The sequence below is a fragment of the Sarcophilus harrisii genome, chromosome 1 (genome assembly GCF_902635505.1).
Source record: "Sarcophilus harrisii chromosome 1, mSarHar1.11, whole genome shotgun sequence".
Taxonomy (NCBI): Eukaryota; Metazoa; Chordata; class Mammalia; order Dasyuromorphia; family Dasyuridae; genus Sarcophilus; species Sarcophilus harrisii.
The window spans coordinates 278,040,129-278,060,426 of NC_045426.1; the positions used below are offsets into that span (position 1 = coordinate 278,040,129).

A 20,298-nucleotide genomic window follows, 5' to 3' on the forward strand; every position below is an offset into this window, starting at 1 on the left:
TTTATTTGGTTGAGACCTATGATTTCATTTGTACAGACAACTGTTCATATGGAAACTTGCTTTGCCACAACTGGCAATACTGCAACTTGTCTGCTCATTAAACTAGAATATTTCAGAAGGAATGTGTCCCCTTACCCAGCTTCCCCTCCTCCCCTTTTCAACTACATGAGGCTACTTCATTTGGTTAACATTGCTGAATTTTATTTCATATATTTAATTTTTGGGAATACTTGATGACTGCTTTGAATTATTTAAAATTTTAATACCTAAATGGATGTTTATGCTTTCCTTTTTTAAAAAGTAGTCTAATACTTTTATTGCATGTATGTACATCATCTCACTGTAGATTAGATGTTTCACTTTTCTGAGAACAGGAAAATTGATTTTGGAGTTGAGAAATTATGAAGGCACAAGATGTAATGTTATGTAAGCACAAGAACCAGTTCTGGAGACTGTCCTGAAATTCCTTTGAGGAATCACTGAGCTGTTTTTACATTCCACATAGAATAAATTAGAACTCTTATGTTTTTACAGGGTAGAAAAAGTTTAGTTGACGATTTTACAATATAGAGATAATTCAATAATGGTTGTTTCTTATAAGCTAAGAATGTGTCACAACAAGAACAATTGTTATCCAAGCAATCACTCTTTAGCAGACAGAATATACCCAAGACAGATTGTTAATTCATGGGTTTAAGAAAATATTAAGTAAACAAAAGTCTGCTTTCATTTAGTTAAAATTTATCTAATTAAAAAAATACTAGGAATTATTAGGCCTATTATCAATTAGGCAACAAACATCCAGTAAGCACTTGCTGCATAATTGATGCTTTTTATTAGCTTCGTTAATTTTTAATTTCAGTGAAAAATGTCTTCCTAAGGGTTATTCCCCTAAAATCACAGAATTAACTTGCAATTTAGTGTATATTCTCACTTAAGTTTTAACATTCATTTTACATAAAAGTAACTAAATTCCTCATTTAACTGATGTTTTTCTTCTGTTTCAGAAAATTAGCAGGATGTACTCTCTTTATCACGGGTGCAAGCCGTGGCATTGGCAAAGCAATTGCATTGAAAGCTGCAAGAGATGGGGCAAATATTGTTATTGCTGCAAAGACCACTCAGGCCCATCCCAAACTTCCAGGCACCATCTATACTGCTGCTGAAGAAAGTAAGTTTTTTTATGACACTGGCCTTTTGGTATAATATTTTTTAAAATGAGCTGAAAAGCATCATCTTGAGAATTTAATCAAAGCCTATCACAGAAATAACTAATCACATTTATATACTGATTAATATTTAGAAAAATCATTTTCCTCAGCAATATTGTCAAATAGATAGCCCTGTTTAGCAGGAAAGAAAAAAAAAACTTATGCTTGGAGAATTTAGGTGATTTACATATATAGTAAAGGCTGGAGTTATGACTTTGAACCCTGCTCCATTATGCTTTCCATTATGCCATTCTGTCTTATGTCACGTTTGGAAAATGCTTTAAAAATCATATCTACTGATATGTAATTATAATGATCAAGCTTGATCCTCAAAAGAAATCAAGAGAATGCAACCCCTCCCCCTTCCTTCCTTTGCAAAGACTATTGATGTGTAAAATATTGTGCAAACTATTAGATTCTATCCATGTATTGGTTAGTTTTGTTCACCTGCTTTTTAAAAAAAATTTTATTCTTTGTTTATAAGGGATAGCCCTCTGGTTGGGGAAGAGGTAGGGTTATATTTAGAAATGGAGATATATGTATCAAAAGATATCAATGAAAATATTAATGAAAAAAGTTTTGATCCCATATGCTTTAAAGAAGGAGCCCCGAGTTTTTTCACTTTAATCTCTTTTCAAGACATTAGTCTCGAAGAATGAAAGAAATTTTCATTTGAAGAATGAATTTTTCTAAAATTGCCTTTGGCTGACTTCTTTCTTTTCATTAAAGTAGGATTGGCTTTACTGTTAAATCTTACTATAGAATAATCCTTGGAGAATATACCCTTATTGTAAGATGAGGTCACTAGTAAAATTATGAAGTCTACTTGACTGTCTCTCTCTTTTTTTTATCTAAGGGAAAATATGAGTGCTTTTCTTGTTTTCCTTTCTAGTTGAAGCTGTTGGAGGAAAAGCTTTACCATGTGTTGTTGATGTGAGAGATGAACAGCAAATCAGTGATGCAGTAGAGAAAGCCGTACAGAAATTTGGAGGTAATTTCCTAATTAAGTGTTAACAAAGGGATGTAGCTAGAGCTGAGCAGTTTCAACAACATATATCATCTTGTCATAAAACTTTTAAATTAGAAATTTTGTAGCATTCTTAGAACTAGGTATAACTTTTCCCACCTCCAATACTGCTTCAGAAATCTTCAGGTATTCTCCATGGCACACTGCACAAATTTCAAATTTCTTAGCTTAGCATTCAGAAGTCTCTACAGTCCGGTCTTACCTCTTTTTCTACATAAACCTTCTGATTTTTGAATCTGTTTTTCTCCCTAGTCTCTGAACATGAGCAGTGCTCTCCTTTCTTACTTCTTTACCTGGCTGAAATGCTTACTCTTTTTTTCTCTCTGCATATTGAAATCTTATCTGTTCTTCAAGGCTTTCATCCCACCTCTTAAGTCACTGACAATGTTTTTCATCTTCATTATTCTAAATAATAATAATTCACATATATACAGAGCTTTATTTACAATAATAATCATTTATTGAAAATTTTCATAATTATGACTCATTTATAGAAAGCTTTCTTCACAGGAATGCCTGAGACAGTTGGAAATATTATTTCCATTTCAAACATAAGGAATTTTAGGTAAAAAGTGATTAACTTCTCTAGTGTCACAAAGATTCCAACTCTCTAAGTCTAACCATTTCTGCTTTTGTTACTGTTGTTCAATCATTTCATATCCAAATCTTTGTGACCCTGTTTTGGGGTTTTCTTGGCAAAAATATTGAATGGTTTGCTAGTTCCTTTTCCAATTCATCTTATAGATGAGAAAACCGAGGGCAGTTAAGTGATTTGCCCACAATCATCACACGAACTACTCAACTCTTAACTACTTCCTGTATTAGTAAATTCAAGAAGGATGAGTCTTCCAGATTCCAGACTGGGCACTCTAATCTAACTGCCCCAATCCCAAAACATAAAATATGTGTTTGTTTTTATTTTCCAACTTTATCATAAGGTCCTAGGAGGTAGGGACCATGTCTTATGTATGGTCTAGAAAATCCTGGGGGGGGGTCTCTGAAACTCTAATTTATTTCTAATATGGTAAATATCTATAAATATTACCAAATAAAAACTCTTTGGACAGATTCTCAATCATTTTTAATAGTATAAAGATACTGGCTATTTTTTAGTCCTAGGCTATTTTTTTATTCTTCTGCAAGGCTTACTGGAGCCCCCTTGTACAAACTTAAATACTCAATAATTATTTGGTAGAAACAGTGACGTCTAGGAAAGACACAACTTTGGAGATTAGAGAAAAGCAAATATGAAGCATGACTCAAACTGAGAGTTCTTCCCACAACTTGTACTTTGCCTATTTAGTTATTTGCTTTATTACCCTTTCTGTGAATTTTTATTCGGGGAACTAAACTAAAGTTTCAAGAACTAGTCTGAGATGCAAGAAACTAAAAATAAAAATTCTCCACTTGAAAATTAAGTTGGGTTCTCTAGAAACAAAGATTAGTACACTTGAATCCTGCTTATATGGGAAGTAAATTTCTAAAAACCATGATAACTTCAAAATATGTACCTAGGAACGTTACATGCCTTTAGAAAATAAAGAAAATTAACAGAGTAGCTTCATTTTAAAAAATTAAAATCTATTCTGCAAATTAAAGAGGACTATAAAGTGAGAGGAAGAAGATTGCTATGTCAGTGTAGTTCATCATTTTGTCTGTGGTTGGTACCATCTTCATGGTATAGTTTTACAACTGTCTCCTAAAATATGAGACCCCAAAATGAAAAAAGCTTTAACATTATCATTACATAATATCAGTTAGGAAGTAAGCCCTCCATTTAGATTGGTAACCTCAGAGGGAAGATAGTATTGAATATAATAGTGTCTTCTTGGTTATCCCTGGATACCAAAAGGCAGCATGAAGATCATATAAACTTAGAAGTGTGTGAGTAATCAGTAAGGAAGAGGATGAAGCCCAGGAGGGTAGGAGTAGGTCAAAGAAAAACTAGGCCTACCTTAGACTTTTGTGGTTTTGTTCCATTGAAAATTATTTCATTGTAGTTTTAGTTTAGCTAATAGACATTAACTTATTTACTTTGCTTATGTCTATATGGAGTATCCTGTGTAAGTTAGAGCAATTGTCATATTTGTGTAATTCTCTTAACTTGAACCCATGTGGCCAGGGGGGGGGGTCTAACTAGGAATAGATTTATATACATTTTGCAGATGAAGTGTGTGAAGCATTACAATGAAATATTTTATTTTTAAAATAGGAATTGACGTTTTGGTAAACAATGCTAGTGCAATCAGCTTGACCAACACACTGGAAACACCTACAAAGAGAGTAGATTTGATGATGAGTGTCAACACCAGAGGAACCTATCTTACGTAAGTTGGGAGAGGAGAGGTAAAAATCTCCTAATGTTTTCTTGGATCAAATGTCTTTATTTTTTTTAAGCTTTTTATTTTCAAAACATATGCACAGATAATTTTTCAACAATGACCCTTGCGTAGCTTTGTGTTTCAGATTTTCTCCTCTTTCCTCCCACCCCATCCCCTAGATGGTAAGCAATCCAACATATTACATATTAAAATATATATTAAATCCAATATGTGTAAACATTTATACAATTCTCTTGCTACACAAGAAAAATCATATCAAAAAGGAAAGAAAATAAGGAAATAAAATACAAGCAAACAACAAAAAGAGTAAAAATGTTACCTTGTGATCCACATTCAGTTCCCATAGTCCTCTCTCTGGGTGTAGATGGCTCTCTTTATCACAAGATCATTGGAACTGGTCTAAATCATCTCATTGTTGGAAAGAGTCATATTCATCAGAATTGATCATCCTAAGATATTGATGTTGCTGAATTACATTATTTTTTAGACCTGATTAATAGTAATTTCACTATTTTTTAACCTGGTTAATAATAATTACACTTTTTAAAACCTAATTAATAATATGTGAAAAAGTGGGAAGAGGAGAGGTAAAAATTTCCTAGTATTTTCTTGAGGAAATGTCTTAATTATACTTTTTAAAACCTGATTAATACTATTATGTCAAATCTAGTCAGTTGTTACCCATCATATGTAATGAAAGCTTTTAAACATGATACCAAAAATGAATTGTAGAAGTTTCTTTCATAGATTTGATGAGTTAGGTGGTGCTGTCTTATTCCAAATGAAATTTTCCATCAGTGTATCAATGGGCTTATAAATAAAATTTCTAATTATAGTTTTAGAGCAATACATGGACGGCTTTACAAATGATTAGTATCACATTTGTATTCTTAGTCTGATTGCTTCTGGCTACCGATCGTAGTTTTAAGTCATTTTGGCTCTACCATTAATTCAACTATACATACCTAGGGAATGAGATAGTCAAAACAAAACATAACTAGGAAGGTCAATCTGATGATGAAGGGAGTGAGGAAGGAAATGCATTCCAAAATCAAATATGAATAATTTGAGAATTTCCTACTAGTTAATTTTACCAAATCATTGCTTTGTTAGCACACAAAAGTTAGCTTAATTGTACATATCACTCATCTTTTCTGTTTTAAAAGTTACTCATCTGATAAGTAGTATTTATTTGTATAAGTCTGAGTACACTAATATAGTTACAAAATCTTTAACATTGAGAAATATATTTTAAGCTTATTCCTAGGACCTAGTATTGTTCATTTATTTTGCATACCAACATATATTTTGTTGAAATCTATCTGGGCTTCATGCCAATTTTTTCTGCAGTTGACATTGATAGTACATATCATCAACATATTAGTGAGTACTTCATGTATAAATAGTGTATCACCTTCCTTTAATTTGACACATGATGTCTACTTTAAACTCCCTTCACTGTCATAAGACTCCTCATATGATTACTCATGATAGTTGCATTATGGTAAATTTAATTTCAGTGTCTGGAATGAGGCTGTCACAGTCCAAGGCTCTCCACGCCTGAAACTTTGTTTTACGTATTGGATCCTTAGCCAAGCATGTGGAATTGCCAGGAATCTTGTCTAAAAAGAAACTGAAACATGGTAAAATAAGTTTGATACATTGATTCATTGAATGCCACCTGAAACTTTGTTTTACTTATTGAATGCTTAGCCAAGCATGTGGAATTGCCAGGAATCTTGTCCAGAAAGAAACTGAAATATGGTAAAATATTTGATAAATTGATTCATTGAACTCCATCTAGTTCATCTGTTAATGCAGAATTGCAACAGCTTCAACTTTGTGGTTCCATTAAAAATTTTGAGCCCAGTTAGAAATAGCTCAAAGTTCAGTTAACTTCTGTCTGTCAACAGAGGTTATCTCTTGTGTGTACTTTCAGAGGCAGTTATTGATCTATAATAAAGCTCTCTTAAGAGACTGTAGATAAATTTTGATTTCTTTGAGATATAAATCTAATAGTATTGCTGCGTCAGAGGGCTTTCACAGCTTAGTAACTTTGAAGGCATATTTTCAAATTGCTTTTTCAGAATGGGGAAACCAGTTCACAACTACATCATTGAATTAATGTAGCATAAATATATTTAAACTCTGTATCTGTTGGTGGGGAATATAGTGTTCATTATAATGAAGAGTTCAAGTTTTGATTATACCTGACATTTTGAATTAAAGATGCAGTTTGTAATTATTAGAAAGAACTTATTTTTTTTTGTCTTTCTGTAAAACTTGTCAGTGGATCAAAGTCCATTCCACCATGCCTTCACCAACTATATTATTATCTTTAGCTTCAATCACAATATGAGATCATAGGCTGCTTGGTCCATCTCAATGATAATACTAATGTAGAAGGAAAATAAAAATGCACAATGGAGAGAAAAATATTAAATAAAAATTTTTAAAAATACAAAATGTCTTGTCTTGATAACACAACAATATAGAAATGTCAGTGTGGATTCTTCCTCAACCTTTGGCTGAATAAATGACAGTGTTTGGGAGAATACCACATACACTAATTCTTTATTTAAAAAATTCTTTAGTTTCTACCGCTATCCTTTGTTTCTTTCATGAACCCCATCATTTTTAGTCTATTCCTACCCCTTTTCGTACCCAACAAGCCTTTACTTGTTATAATCCGCTAAGCCTAATCATATGTGCCTTTCCACACACAGTGTCCCAAAGGAAGGGTAACATTTCTTTGTTTAAAAGGAAATTAAATTGCTAGAATCAATCACTTCCTATTCCAACTATTGTCTCTCACTGCTCTCTAATACTGAGGAAATCTTGATGAGGTACCAGTTTAGGGAGTGCTCTGAGACTACTTAATTTCATGTTTACTGTAGTAGCACATTGCATCTATTAGATGAGTGACAATACTTTCTGTTCTCCTCAAACAGGTTGCTTTTTATTTTCCTTAGATTCTTGATGGTACTTTTTCATAACTGGAACTCTGAGAAGTGAAATTACTTGCCCAGATTATGTAATTAAGAACAGGCAAAGGGGGAACACAGTTTATTTATTTTGATGCTAAACCCAGTGATTTTTCTACTATGCTATACTTCCTCCCTAAAATGATTCAGAAAGAATATAGATTACTCAACTATCTTTTAGGGCTTACTATATGATAAATTTCATTTATAATTGTCCACATTCAAGTAGGAGTCACCCTAGAAATATTACTTAATCCAGAAGGTATCTTCATGGAATTCCATCATGGGAAAGATGCACACCTTTTTTTCCTTTACCTGTCTGGGAGAATGGTCCTTTGCTTTGTGTTTGGAGAGATGTGGACTATTCACCTGCCTTGGTGACATCTCAGCCTGTCTGACTCTTAAAGAGTTTTTTTTTTTTTTTAACTATCAGCACATCTGACTTCTCTGCTGCAAGGAAAGAATATCCTTACACTGGATTTGAAATATGCATCATGCACATTTAGCAGTTATACTATCAGTTGGCTTGAAAGATCAATCTTTGAGGAGGAGAAAATAGAGAAGGAATCTCTTCTCTACCTTTAACTCCCCAAACAGTATTAGTTAGATCTTCAAATATGTAAAAAGCCTATCTGTGGTTATATATTGAATATGGAAGGGAATATAAAATCACCCATTTTTACCTGATGTGTGTGTGTGTGTGTGTGAGAGAGAGAGAGAATGTGCGTGTGTGTGTGTGTGTGTGTGTAATTATTATTTCGAAAGTTGATTTATCCTTCAATGAAGGTCCACGTTGTTTAGATTTTTAAATATGTGCTTCCCCCTCCCCACAATATCTTTATTTCCTATCATTTTTATATAAATCTTATCACAGAGCAGTGTAGATTGTCTTTTTCTATATATATGTTAAAGATAGCATTAGTATGGAGAATAATGCTGTTTATTCTCACTGTAATACAAAAGAGAATGTAGTTGTGAAAAATGCACCTGGTTTAGTGGAGGTGGGCATGAGGGATGTATTGTTTGACAAATCAAAGGGAAAACCTATTTTGTGTTATAAATCAAATGAGATCTTTTCTTTATGAACATGAAGATATGATCATGAAGCTTTGGTTACATTTTTTTTCCCCCCAGATGATGTTTTGAAGTTCACTTTAAATTATAAAGCAGCCATGATTGCTTTCTCCCCAGTGCAACTGAAGCATACTTGAAAATCATACATATTATACACATAAAAGCCTGGGCTTACAATAGAGAGTTTGAGTCTTGATAAACTATTTTATGCTTTTAGAAAAAAGGAACAGATACTCATTTGAAAATAGAATTGGTCTAGATCAAAGGCATGAAAATAATTGATTGTAAAATATAAGAAGCAAAGTGAAAGAGGTTTAACATGGCTTAATTTTTAAAAATTGAACCTAATTCTATCATGGCATGAATAAATTGTCCTTTCCTAGGTAGTGAATTAACTTTTTCAGTGCCATGGTATATTATTTTGTAAATTGTAGCACCAGTGTAGTATAATTGTTATGCAATGTTGAGATGAAAGAATTCAATATAGCTTTAAAATATTGGAAAAGACATGTATTTTTGGACATGGCCAGTGTAGGAATTTATTTTGCTAGATAATACATATTTGTCATGAGGGTTTTCTTTTCAATTGGGAAGTAGGGAGGGAGAAATAATAAATGTAAAAATTAATAATTTCAAAACTCAAATTAGATTGTTCTTATTAGTATTTAGTTAAATCAAGTATTATTAGTAGTAGTTCAGGTAAGCTTTGCTTTATTCTATAATTCCTGGGGGGGAGGGGGAAGAAGAAGACTGAATTATAGAACATATTGCAAAATATTTTTTAAGAAAATATTTCATATTATCATAGATTATTTAGTCCATAATCTATTCATTTTGTGGATGAGGAAACTAGGACAGAAAGAAGTGATTGAACCAAGGTTGAAGATAAGTAAAGAATTTCAAAATTCAAGCCCTTCTGACACCAAATCTGATACTCTGCATTACACACATTTTTGTTGTAGCCATATAGTGTATATATAGGAAATTATATTCTCCTTTAACCTTATAGATTCATAGAATCATAAACAGGAGAAGATTTTACAAATGATCTGCTTTGATCTGCATTCAGACTCTTATCAGTTCTTTTCTGGATATGAATAGCATTTTCCATAATGATTCTTTTGGTGTTATCTTGAATTCTGTGGTGATTTAAAAAATATTAACCTAGTCAAAAATGTCATTACATATGTATAGAAGTGGTTAAAAGACTATGAATTTTATTATTTTACTTTTATTTGCAGATCAAAAGCATGCATTCCTTATTTGAAAAAGAGTAAAATTGCTCATATTCTAAACCTCAGCCCACCACTAAACCTGAATCCAATCTGGTTCAAACAACACTGTGGTAAGTGTCAGAGAAAATAAGTCTGCTTTATAACTGTTGATTAATTTATTAAGTTTTTGAATGGCATTAATGGACCTAAAGTCACCTACATATAACTCTTATGATTGAATTATTTTTATTTATAGAATGGGTATTAGTTTGGGAAGTGATATCTTCATTAAGAAGAGTTGTATCTTGTAATTCTTAAAAGCAAATTTCAGGAGAAAAAAAAGGGGGTCTTAAAATTGAATAATTCTAGATGTTATCCTTTCCACTGGCTTTCCTAAAATGCCCATGAAGGTCTTTTTTTGCCTCCAAACATTTTCCCTTCCAGAGTTGTCTGCTTTACATGTGTTTTGTGTATTCTAGTTATATGTGTAGCTTCTCTCCCCTAAAAGAATGTAAGTTCCTTGAAAGAAGGGGCAATTTCACTTTTGTCTTTGTGTGCCCAGCATCTGGCACATAATAAAATGTTAGGTTGATTGAGATAGGTAAGGGAGCCATGTGAAATCAAGAGACTTTCATTGGCTGTCGTCATGAGGGGTACTTCATCCCAATCTGAAGTTCAGAGAAGAAAAACTGATAATTTCTGTCTCTAGTTCCTAGTCAAACTGCCTGAGTACTCTTATAAATTCCATTAAGTTAGAAAAGATAAATCATTCTTTTATTGAGTTGGCTAAATATTCTCAACCTATCCAAAAGAAATAGGGTTACTTTTAAGTAGGGTGGCTAGATAGGTAATCTTTTAATTCCTTAATGTGAATTGGTTTCCTTTATATGAAGATGACAGAATCTGATGACTTTAAAAAAAGGTCTTCAAAATATGTATGAATATAAGCATGAATAAGGGGAAATTTTCTTCTTCCTTTATTGTATTAATCTCCTCCTTACCCCTCTTACCCCTCTTTCTCCTACATCTACCTTCTAAATCCATTCCTTGAAATCTGTGTACCATTGATAAAACATATGAAAGATTTCAGATAAGAATAAGTAATTATGGTATTACCACCATGCTTGTTACATAGAAATCCTTGTGATATCTTTATTTCATTTCAACTTATGTCAGTTATAATTCACACCATACATTTCTTTTTAAAAAAATTAATATTTTTCCCAGTTACTTTTTTTTTTTATAACAAATTTGAATTCCAAATTATTTCCCACACTTCATTCAGGGATCCTCAAACTATGGCCCGCGGGCCAAATGCGGCAGCTGAGGACGATTATCTCCCTCACCCAGGGCTATGAAGTTTCTTTATATGAAGGCGCACAAAACAAAGTTTTTGTTTTTACTATAGTCCAGCCCTCCAACAGTCTGAGGGACAGTGAACTACTCCCCACTCACTGGGAAGGCAAGCAGTTTGATAAAGGTTATACATCTGCTGTCTTACAAAACATATCCCACATTAGTCATGTTGTGAAAGAAAACAGGCCAAAAGAAAAATCCCAAGAATAATACAATAAAATAAAACAAATATGCTTCTATTTGCATTCAGATTCCATCAATTCTTTCTCAGGAGGCAGAAAGAATTTTTTATCATAGATTCTTCAGAATTGTCTTGGATCTTTGTATTGCTGAGAGAAGCTAAGTCATTCACAGTTGATCAGTGTTTTGCTGTTGGGGCAGTTAGGTGGCACATTGGATAGAGCACTTGTCCTAAAGTCAGGAGGACCTGAGAATAACCCTGGCCTCAAACACTTAACATTAACTTGCTATGTGACCCAAGGCAAGTCACTTTAATCCTAATTACCTTGCCAAAAAAATATATTGTTTTTAATGAGTGCAGTGTTCTTTTGGTTCTAGTCATGCCACTTTGCAAAATGTGAGTTTTTCTGAAAACATCCTGGTTATCATTTCTTATAGCATAAATAGTATTTATCATAGTATATTTCTGTTGGTTGCATGGGTCATAGATTGATTGGAGTGAACAGCTTAGAAATTATTTTCTTAGCCATAGTTTTCCCTAGAATAAGCTATATTAATTTCTTTATTTAAAATTATGCAATCAAGAGGCAACATGGCATATGTACTGCTTCTGACACATGCTGGCCATGTGACCTGAACAAATTCCTTAACGTCTCAATGCCTCCATGCAATGCCCTAAGAGTAAAAATTGCAGAGTGTAAGCCAGTCTGCATTGGTGGAACTTTTACCAGGGAGTTTTTTTTTTTATATACTAAAGACATGCACAAAATATGTGATCATTAATTTAGCTTACAGCAGATAATGAATAAAATAAATTTTTTGCAATCCTTTTAAAATTAGAATATTTCAGTTCTATTTGTAATAAATATTAACTAGTTCAAATCCTTCTCCGAAAACAGTATTGATTTAAGATGTTACATTTTTACTTCCAATTCTTATTTTTTATGCTAATTGTATTCTTCTAAAACCTCAACAGATTATAGATGTGTTTTAGAAAAGGACCAGTGAAAGGAAAATGATTATGTTAATCCTATGGACCAATTATCTTTAGCATTGCTTTTGCTCTTTTTCAGCTTATACTATTGCTAAATATGGTATGTCTATGTGTGTACTTGGAATGGCAGAAGAATTTAAAGGAGAAATTGCTGTCAATGCTTTGTGGCCTAAAACAGGTATGTTTAATTTTTTAAATTCAATTTTTGGGTCAACTCTGAGACATTTCTATTCTCAATAGTTATTTGTTGTGGGGTAGAAGATAATGAAAATAAGATTATTTTCAGAGAAAAAAAATAACACATTATGTGGAATAGATTGCTTCCATCTATCTGTTTTCTCTTTTTCACAGGATAATATTTCTTTTGAGGTAGGATTGGATTTTTTTGGCTTATTTTGTTTTGTTTTGGAGTGATCTCCCATGTTTGATTTGAAACATTACTTCATTATCAATTACACAGCACTGAGACAAGTCATTTAGGGAATCTCCATGTGGCAAAATAAGGCAGACCAAACTCTAAAAGATCCCCTTATAGCTTTTTATCCTTTCAAAAATCTTTTCTCTGCACTTTTTACTCTGTTATCTTTAGGCCTTTTTTCCTTTATGAATAACTATCCTGAACCACTTTTTGTATCTCTGATGGCACCTTCTGGTCTTCTAGAATATAAGTTCTTTCAAAATAAATATTGATTCAGTCTCTGTACTTGTATCCCCAATTCCTAGCTTAGTGCCTGGCACATAATAAGTACTTAATAAAGGTTTATTGATTGATTCTGCATTTTTCACATGACCCTCTAGGCCCTACAGGGCTTCTAGAGTCCATGTAAGGATCCAGTACATCTGCAAATATTTATCATAGATTGGCCATATAGTTTAGGAACTGCAGATTTCTCAGAGGAGAGGGAGAGAAAAAGAAGAAGAAACAAACAAAAAAGCAAATTTCTTCCTACCTCCCTCTCCCCATATCTAATGATAGTTTAAAAATTTATGGGAGAAAGTGTGGCATAATGGAAAGAATGCTTAACATAAAATTGAGAAGAATTGGCCTAGAATCCCCTCCAAGACATTTGGCAGTTGTATTATTATAGGCAGGTCATTTAATGTCTCTAGAGACTTGGTTTCTTCAACTATAAGAGGAAAAGTCATTCTGACTTCTGACTTTACTGGATTGCACGGAAGCTCAATTTTGATATTTGTAAAATGCCTTATACATCGTCAAATGCTGTATAGATATTAGCATTTATTTTTTATAAAGGTGAGAGGGCATGGCATAATGGTGAAAAGTAGACTTCAGAGTCATGCCTTAATACTTTCATATTGTACTTGTATGACTCTGGGCAAGGCTTGTAATCTCACAGTATCCCAAAGAGCTCTGAATCTTAAGAATCTTCAGGGCAGGCTCTGATCCTCATTAGTAGAGAATGAATTTTATACTAATCAAATTAGTATAAATTTGGTCCCCAAAGTATGGCTTGGTCCCCAAAAATTAAGGAAAAAGTGATACTTTATGATATATAATTTATATAAAATACTTGGCAAAATTATAAGATGCTACATAGCCTCTTTTTTTTTTTTTTTTAGGCCAAGAAGCCCATTTGCAGTTCTATTTAGTGATATATCCTAATATATTGACAGTGAATATCCCAAAATCTATATATGTTTAATTACCCAAAGAACAAATAATAGGAGCTACTACTTAAAATATAGAAAATTGAGTATTGCAAGTCCTCCTCTAAAAGATATTTGTTATGTAGTGACAGTATACAATTTTCATTTGTATATGAAAACTCAAATGTAAAATTGAAATTCTAGCTTTATGAATTAACATACTTGCACTGTGGTAATTCACAAAACTTAAAGATTGAATGAATTAAAAACTTTTCAAAGTTGACAACTATAAGCAAATAGTAGGGTTAATTTGAAAATTGATTTTTTTAAAAATAAAATGAATTGTTTGCAAAAACTATAAAAATGCATGCACATTATAAATATAAAGACAAATCTACAAACAGAACAGAAGATAAAGAAGGAATAGTTAATAAACGAATATATAGACATTCATTTAAAATATTAAATAGTTGTAGGATGGTAGTTATAATTAGTTTTGTTTTATTTAAGTTCATGGTAAAGTATTTTACCTAAGAAAATAAGTAGGGGCAGCTAGATGACACAGTGGATAGAATGCCAGCCCTGAAGAGAGGAGGGCCTGAGTTCAAATTTGACCTCAGACACTTAATACTTTCTAGCTATGTGACCCTGGGCAAGTCACTTAACTACAATTGCCTCAACAAAAAAAGAAAAAATAGGTACAAGAGTTGATTGATCTGTAAAAAGAAATACAAAAAGGTCAGTGAATTGATATTTTCATAATCTGCCTTAAATTGGACATGGGAGAAAGAATGGTGCTCACATACTTTACATACATTATCAAACCTTTTATACATTTATAAACATTATGTGAATTAGCATTAATTGTATAAATACAATCTTTTGTGTGTCTGCCTATGGAGGTACTGTTTCTGCCTGTCTTGAATACCTCCCTTCTCCTTTCCCCTTAGTGAAGGGGTATGAAGCCATACAAACAGTCTTCTTGCTTTCTCAAAGACTTCAAGTATACTTTTTATAATAATACTAAGTTTAAAAAAAAAAATTTCAGTCTAACAATAGCATGTTCTAGATCTTTGTTTTAATGATACTTCTCTTGAGTAGCTAGAATACAAGCCTTCCAGAATTTCAGAATATGAACTTGGACATTTAATCTTTTAATTCTTCAATTTATTATTTTGGAAAGGGGCCCTCTACCTGTAAAATAAGTCTAGAGCACTTTGTCTGAAACTCTTTTTTGCCCCCATTATCCTCTTTATATTGTACTTAAATGTTTTCATGTTCTATTCTTCCTTCCTCCTCTTGCCCTCGATAAAATGTAATCTCCTTGAGGTCAGGGATTGTATTTTTAAAAACAGAAACAAAAACTTTTGTATTCCCAGTAACTTATAGCAGATACTTAAATGTTTGAATTGGAAAGTCAAGTATAATAACCAGGTTAAAAGTAGAACTGCAAAGAAATCATATTTGGTGGTAATGTACTCAATTCAATAGCAGCATTTCTTAAAATGGTTTTGAAACTTCCCTTGCTTAAACTTAAAATTGCTCTCTATAAGGTCATCAGCAGTCTTTTGGCTTTTTCTCAGCTCTCACACATTTTGACATCTCAGTAGCATTTGAAACTTTTTTCTACTCTATCCCAGATACTTTCTCCTCCCTGGTTTTCTCCTGGTTTTCTACCTCTCTGCTCATCTGATTCTTCTGGTCTCTCTTATAAGATCATCTTCAAACATGTCCTAAGTGTCAGTGTACCCTCTGTAGAGCTCTGTTGAACTCGAGTTCAACTATTACCTATATGCAGATGACTTCTAAATCTACATGTCCAGCATCTCCCCTCTTTCCTGATCCCTATTTGCATGTCTCAGTTGCCTGCTGAGTATTTCTACATGGCTTTCTCACCACCATCTCAAACTCAGCATGTCCAAAATTTTAACTCATACTGTTCTCCTCTAAACGTTTTAATTTATATAATTATAGATTTAGATCTTGAAGGGACCTTAGAGATTATATGTTAGAACTTCATTTTTACAGATGAGGAAAATGAGATTCATAGGAGGAATTGAATTGCCCAAGATCACACAGGTAGTAAGGAGGCAAAGCTAGGATATCATTCCAGGTACTTTGACTCCAAATTCAGTACTCTCTTCACTACACCAGACTGCTTGTCTCCCCTGCTTTTAAACTTTTTTTGGGGGGGGGTGGGAGAGTCAGACCACCAGAAGCCACCAATCACACACATATTCACAGCCTTAGGGTCATTCTTACCTCTTCACTCTCATTGTCATATCCAATTATTTGCCACATCTTGTTGATTTTATCCCCACAAGGGAGTAGAGTCAAGATGGTAGAGTGAAGACAGGGTTGAGCTCTACCCCTCTACAAATACTTTTAAATAAAGGGACTAAACAAATTCTACAGCATTAGAATCTACAGCTCAGGACAGCTTAGAGGATCAGCAAGAAAGGTGTCATACTAGTATGATAGTGGAGCATACCAGGAATGGGCCTGAGCAACTGAATCACTGACAGCAATGGTGCTCTCAAAATGAGAGCGCTTAGTTCACAGATGCCAAAGACAACTTAGAAGATCGGCAGGAAAAGTTTATTGCATTTGGTTGAGAGTGGAGCACAATCATCCACAGACCAAGTCAGCTCAGATCCAGCAAACCAGGAGCTGTTCTTGGGAGCCAGTGAATCAGCAGCAGCAGCAGCAACTTCCAGAGCTCTCAACCTGAAGATGATAGTCAAACAAGAATGCTAGCACTGAGGCAGGATTCTTTTGCTTTGCACATACTTGGATCTGGGTCATCGTTGTCCTGGGTGGCAGTCTCAGTGTAGGGAGGAGCACTATTCTATGGCTTGTACCTACAGTGGAACACAGATCCTCCTCACAGTTCCAGACCAAAAAAGAATGCTTAGGTCACTCACCGACCAGAGCATAGCCCAGGAAAGTAGTAAAAATACCTCTCTTTATATCATACCACTACTTAGAGGTCCCTAGAGGTATCTTTGAAAATAGCTGCACCAAACTCCTGAAGCTTGGTACAGTATATAACCTCTGCCCAGGAAGCAGAGCCCTACTTTAACAAAGAGTTAAAAGTCAAGTAATAGGCTGATGAGTGAATAATAGAAAAAGATTCTGACCATGGAGAATTATTATGGCGACAAGGAAGATCAAAACACTCAGAAGATAACAAAGTCAAAGCTCCCATATCCAAAGCCTCCAAAAAAATATAACTTTGGTCTCAGGCCATGGAAGAGTTCAAAAAAGTTTTTAAAAATCAAGAAAGAAGTAGAAGAAAAATTGGAAAGAGGAATGAGAATGATGCTTCCCCAAAAATCATGAAAACAAGTCAACAGCTTGGTAAAGGAGACAGAATAAAAAAATCCTGAAGAAAACACCACCCCCTTAAAAAAAAAAAACAGATGAATAAAGGACATATAAAAAGCCACTGAAGAAAAGAATGCCTTAAAAAGCAGAATTGGCTAAAAGGGAGGTGGGGAGGTGTGTGGAGGAGAAGGAAACAAATTCTTTAAAAGTAGAATTGGACAAATGAAAAAGGAGGTACAAAATCTTACTGAAAAAGATGCCTTTTTTTTTTTTTCCCCTGAGGCAATTGGGGTTAAGTGACTTGCCCAGGATCACACAGCTAGAAATTGTTAAATGTCTGAAACCAGATTTTAACTCAGGTCCTCCTGACTTCAGGACTGGTGCTCTATCCACTATGTCACCTAGCTGCTCCAGAAAATTCTTTAAAAATTAGAACTGAGCAAATGGAAATTGATGACTTTATGAGAAATTAAGAAACAATAAAACAAAACTAAAAGAATGAAAAAAAAAATAGAAGCCTGTGTGAAATATCTTATTGGAAAAACAGCTGACCTGGAAAAAAGATCCAGGAGAGATATAATTTTAAAATTATTGGATTTCCCAAAAGCCATGATCAAAAAGAGGCTACATATAATTCAAGAAATTATCAAGAAAAAAAATGCTCTGATAGTCTAGAACCTAATTCATAATAACTTCTCATTAAAAAGGAGTAATATATAAACAGAGGGAGGGCCCATATATTCATTCAATATAAAAGGTTGCTAGCTAAAAAAAAGTTAAAGGGTAAGAGAAGAATGATGCAGTGGGGGAAAGGGAAAGGTAGAATGAGGTAAATAATCTCATAGAGGCAAGATAAGGCTTTTACAATGTAGGACAAGAGGGGGAAAAAGCAGTAAGGGAGTAAGATTTTATTTCTACAACATCACTTACATATAGCTTCCATTTCTCCCCTCATTCAGCAATTCCCTTGGTTTAAGTCCCTATGATCACTTTTTACCTGGAATCTTACAGTAACCATCTATTAGGTCTCTCTGAATTCAGTTTCTTTCCCCTTTCCATTACATCTTCCATGAAGCTGCCAAAATGATATTCTTAAAATACACATATAACCATGTCACTTTCTCATTGAGGATATTTAGGTGGATTATTACAGTCTCTAATTAAAAATACAAAACTGGTTTTTGGAATTTAAAGCTCTCCCCAATCACTTCAGCCTCTTTGTATCCTAGTTAAATAATACTCCTTGTAATTCTCTCTCTACTCCAGCTAGATTGATCAGCTAGATCACACAAATACACAGCTTTTCACCTCCTGTCTCCATGCCTGTCCTCCATGCCAGAAATGCTCCCCTCTATCTCAGCCTCTTAGAATCCCTAACTCTTAAGGCTTACTTTTTGTCAGCTACTATAAGGAGCCTTTAACAATTTTCCCAGTTGTTAGTGTTCCTCTACACACATCCTGAAATTACTACGTATTAATTTTATATATATAATGTATTTCCTTATCTTTGAGTGTGTTGTATTCCCCCCAGAAGAATGTAAACCACTACTTGAGAGTAGATACTATGTTTTTTTTATGTGTTCCCAGCCCATAGAATAGTGCACACCATGTATAATTAGTGAAAAAAACAGGTAATACTTCACTGTCTTTGACTATTCTCAGTCAGAAACAAAGTCAATACTGGTCTAAATACACAAGTTCTGGAATGTTGTTTGTTTTTTTTTATAAGTACATTGTCATTATTTATAGTCCACATCTTCTACTGAGCACTATTAGAGGTAGAAATGGCACACAGTCCTTGCCTTCAGAACTGATAAAGCAGTGCAGTAATTAAACATTGTCAAAGTTTTCTGGGATTTTTTTCTTGGGGTCTAGGAAATTATCTGTATTAGATTAGATCTATAGAAAGTACGTGTTTCCTTGACTGTTCTGTCTAACTTTCTTACATTCTTAATTTCTGTCTGAGTGAAAGACTTACTATTACCCTAAACATATATCAGAAAATTTTCCAATGGTCTAATCTGAAAGTTAAAAACTGTTTACTGTTTACTTCCGAAACTGTATGGTGATGGACTTTGAACAAAAACATTCACTAGGAAGTGAAGTAAGGACTTTTGGTCTTGTCCATTCTCCACAAATTTATCAGTAGTAGTCAATCCAGACATGCTCCCAGAATTTGAAACTTAGTAGCAAAATGCAAATGAGACTGCTCAATTAATAGAACCTATTTTTTCTTTAACCAGAACAAATGAGGGGCATTTAGATACTTTCATTTCCCATGTCACAGTGGCAGGAGAGAGCTCTATTTTATATCTGTATTTGAATTAGTTACCTGCCTCACATCTGAACATGTGAATTGCTATCCACAAAGAGAGAGTTTAGGGAATAGGAGCTACATTAGGGACTCTGAGAGTTCTTGGAAGTATAAAAGCTAAACCCAGACCTTGAATTGCTTGCCCCAAATGGAGAACCCAGACTAACCCAGTATAACAACTTGTGACCAAGGACTGTAAAGGTGATATGACCCAGGTTAAAATGTCAGCTACCATTTTTAAGACTGAATTCTTGTTCCTATTCACTATTACTGTTTTATTTATGACTCCCTCCCAGATGTTATATTCCATGTTTTTAAAATTTGAATCTAAATACAGTCATAGATCTCCACTGTTGTGATTTATCCATAGAAATAGGTAAGGTTTCCTTTAGATTGACAAAGGACATGTATCTAGATCTATAAGCTGTTATTGAAATGATCAAAGAAATGACCAAAGACTAGAGAAATGAGTTATTCTTTAAAAGATCTCAAGTTTTAAGTTTATGTGCCTTAAGCTTCTATCCAACAAATAATCAGTAGAGGTACATAATTGTTGATGTATGCTCTTAATGAGCATTTTTGCCGAGAGCCAATTTTGTAACTAGTTTAACTTGTTTGCTTAGTTATACTACAGAATCTTGTTGAAAACAATTTCTCTCAAAGCTCC

At 33.6% G+C, this 20,298-nt stretch overlaps 1 protein-coding gene across 2 annotated transcripts in view; it reads left to right on the forward strand.

Moving 5' to 3' along the window:
- The window catches only part of HSDL2 (hydroxysteroid dehydrogenase like 2), a 41,413-nt gene that overhangs the window by 1,673 nt on the left and 19,442 nt on the right, over positions 1-20,298 (forward strand). For both annotated transcript variants that reach the window (XM_031942953.1, XM_012542724.3), the window contains exons 2-6: positions 1,008-1,171; positions 2,104-2,202; positions 4,451-4,565; positions 9,880-9,983; positions 12,462-12,560. In XM_031942953.1, coding sequence (XP_031798813.1) covers positions 1,008-1,171; positions 2,104-2,202; positions 4,451-4,565; positions 9,880-9,983; positions 12,462-12,560 — 581 coding nt within the window. The remainder of the gene's footprint in view (positions 1-1,007; positions 1,172-2,103; positions 2,203-4,450; positions 4,566-9,879; positions 9,984-12,461; positions 12,561-20,298) is intronic.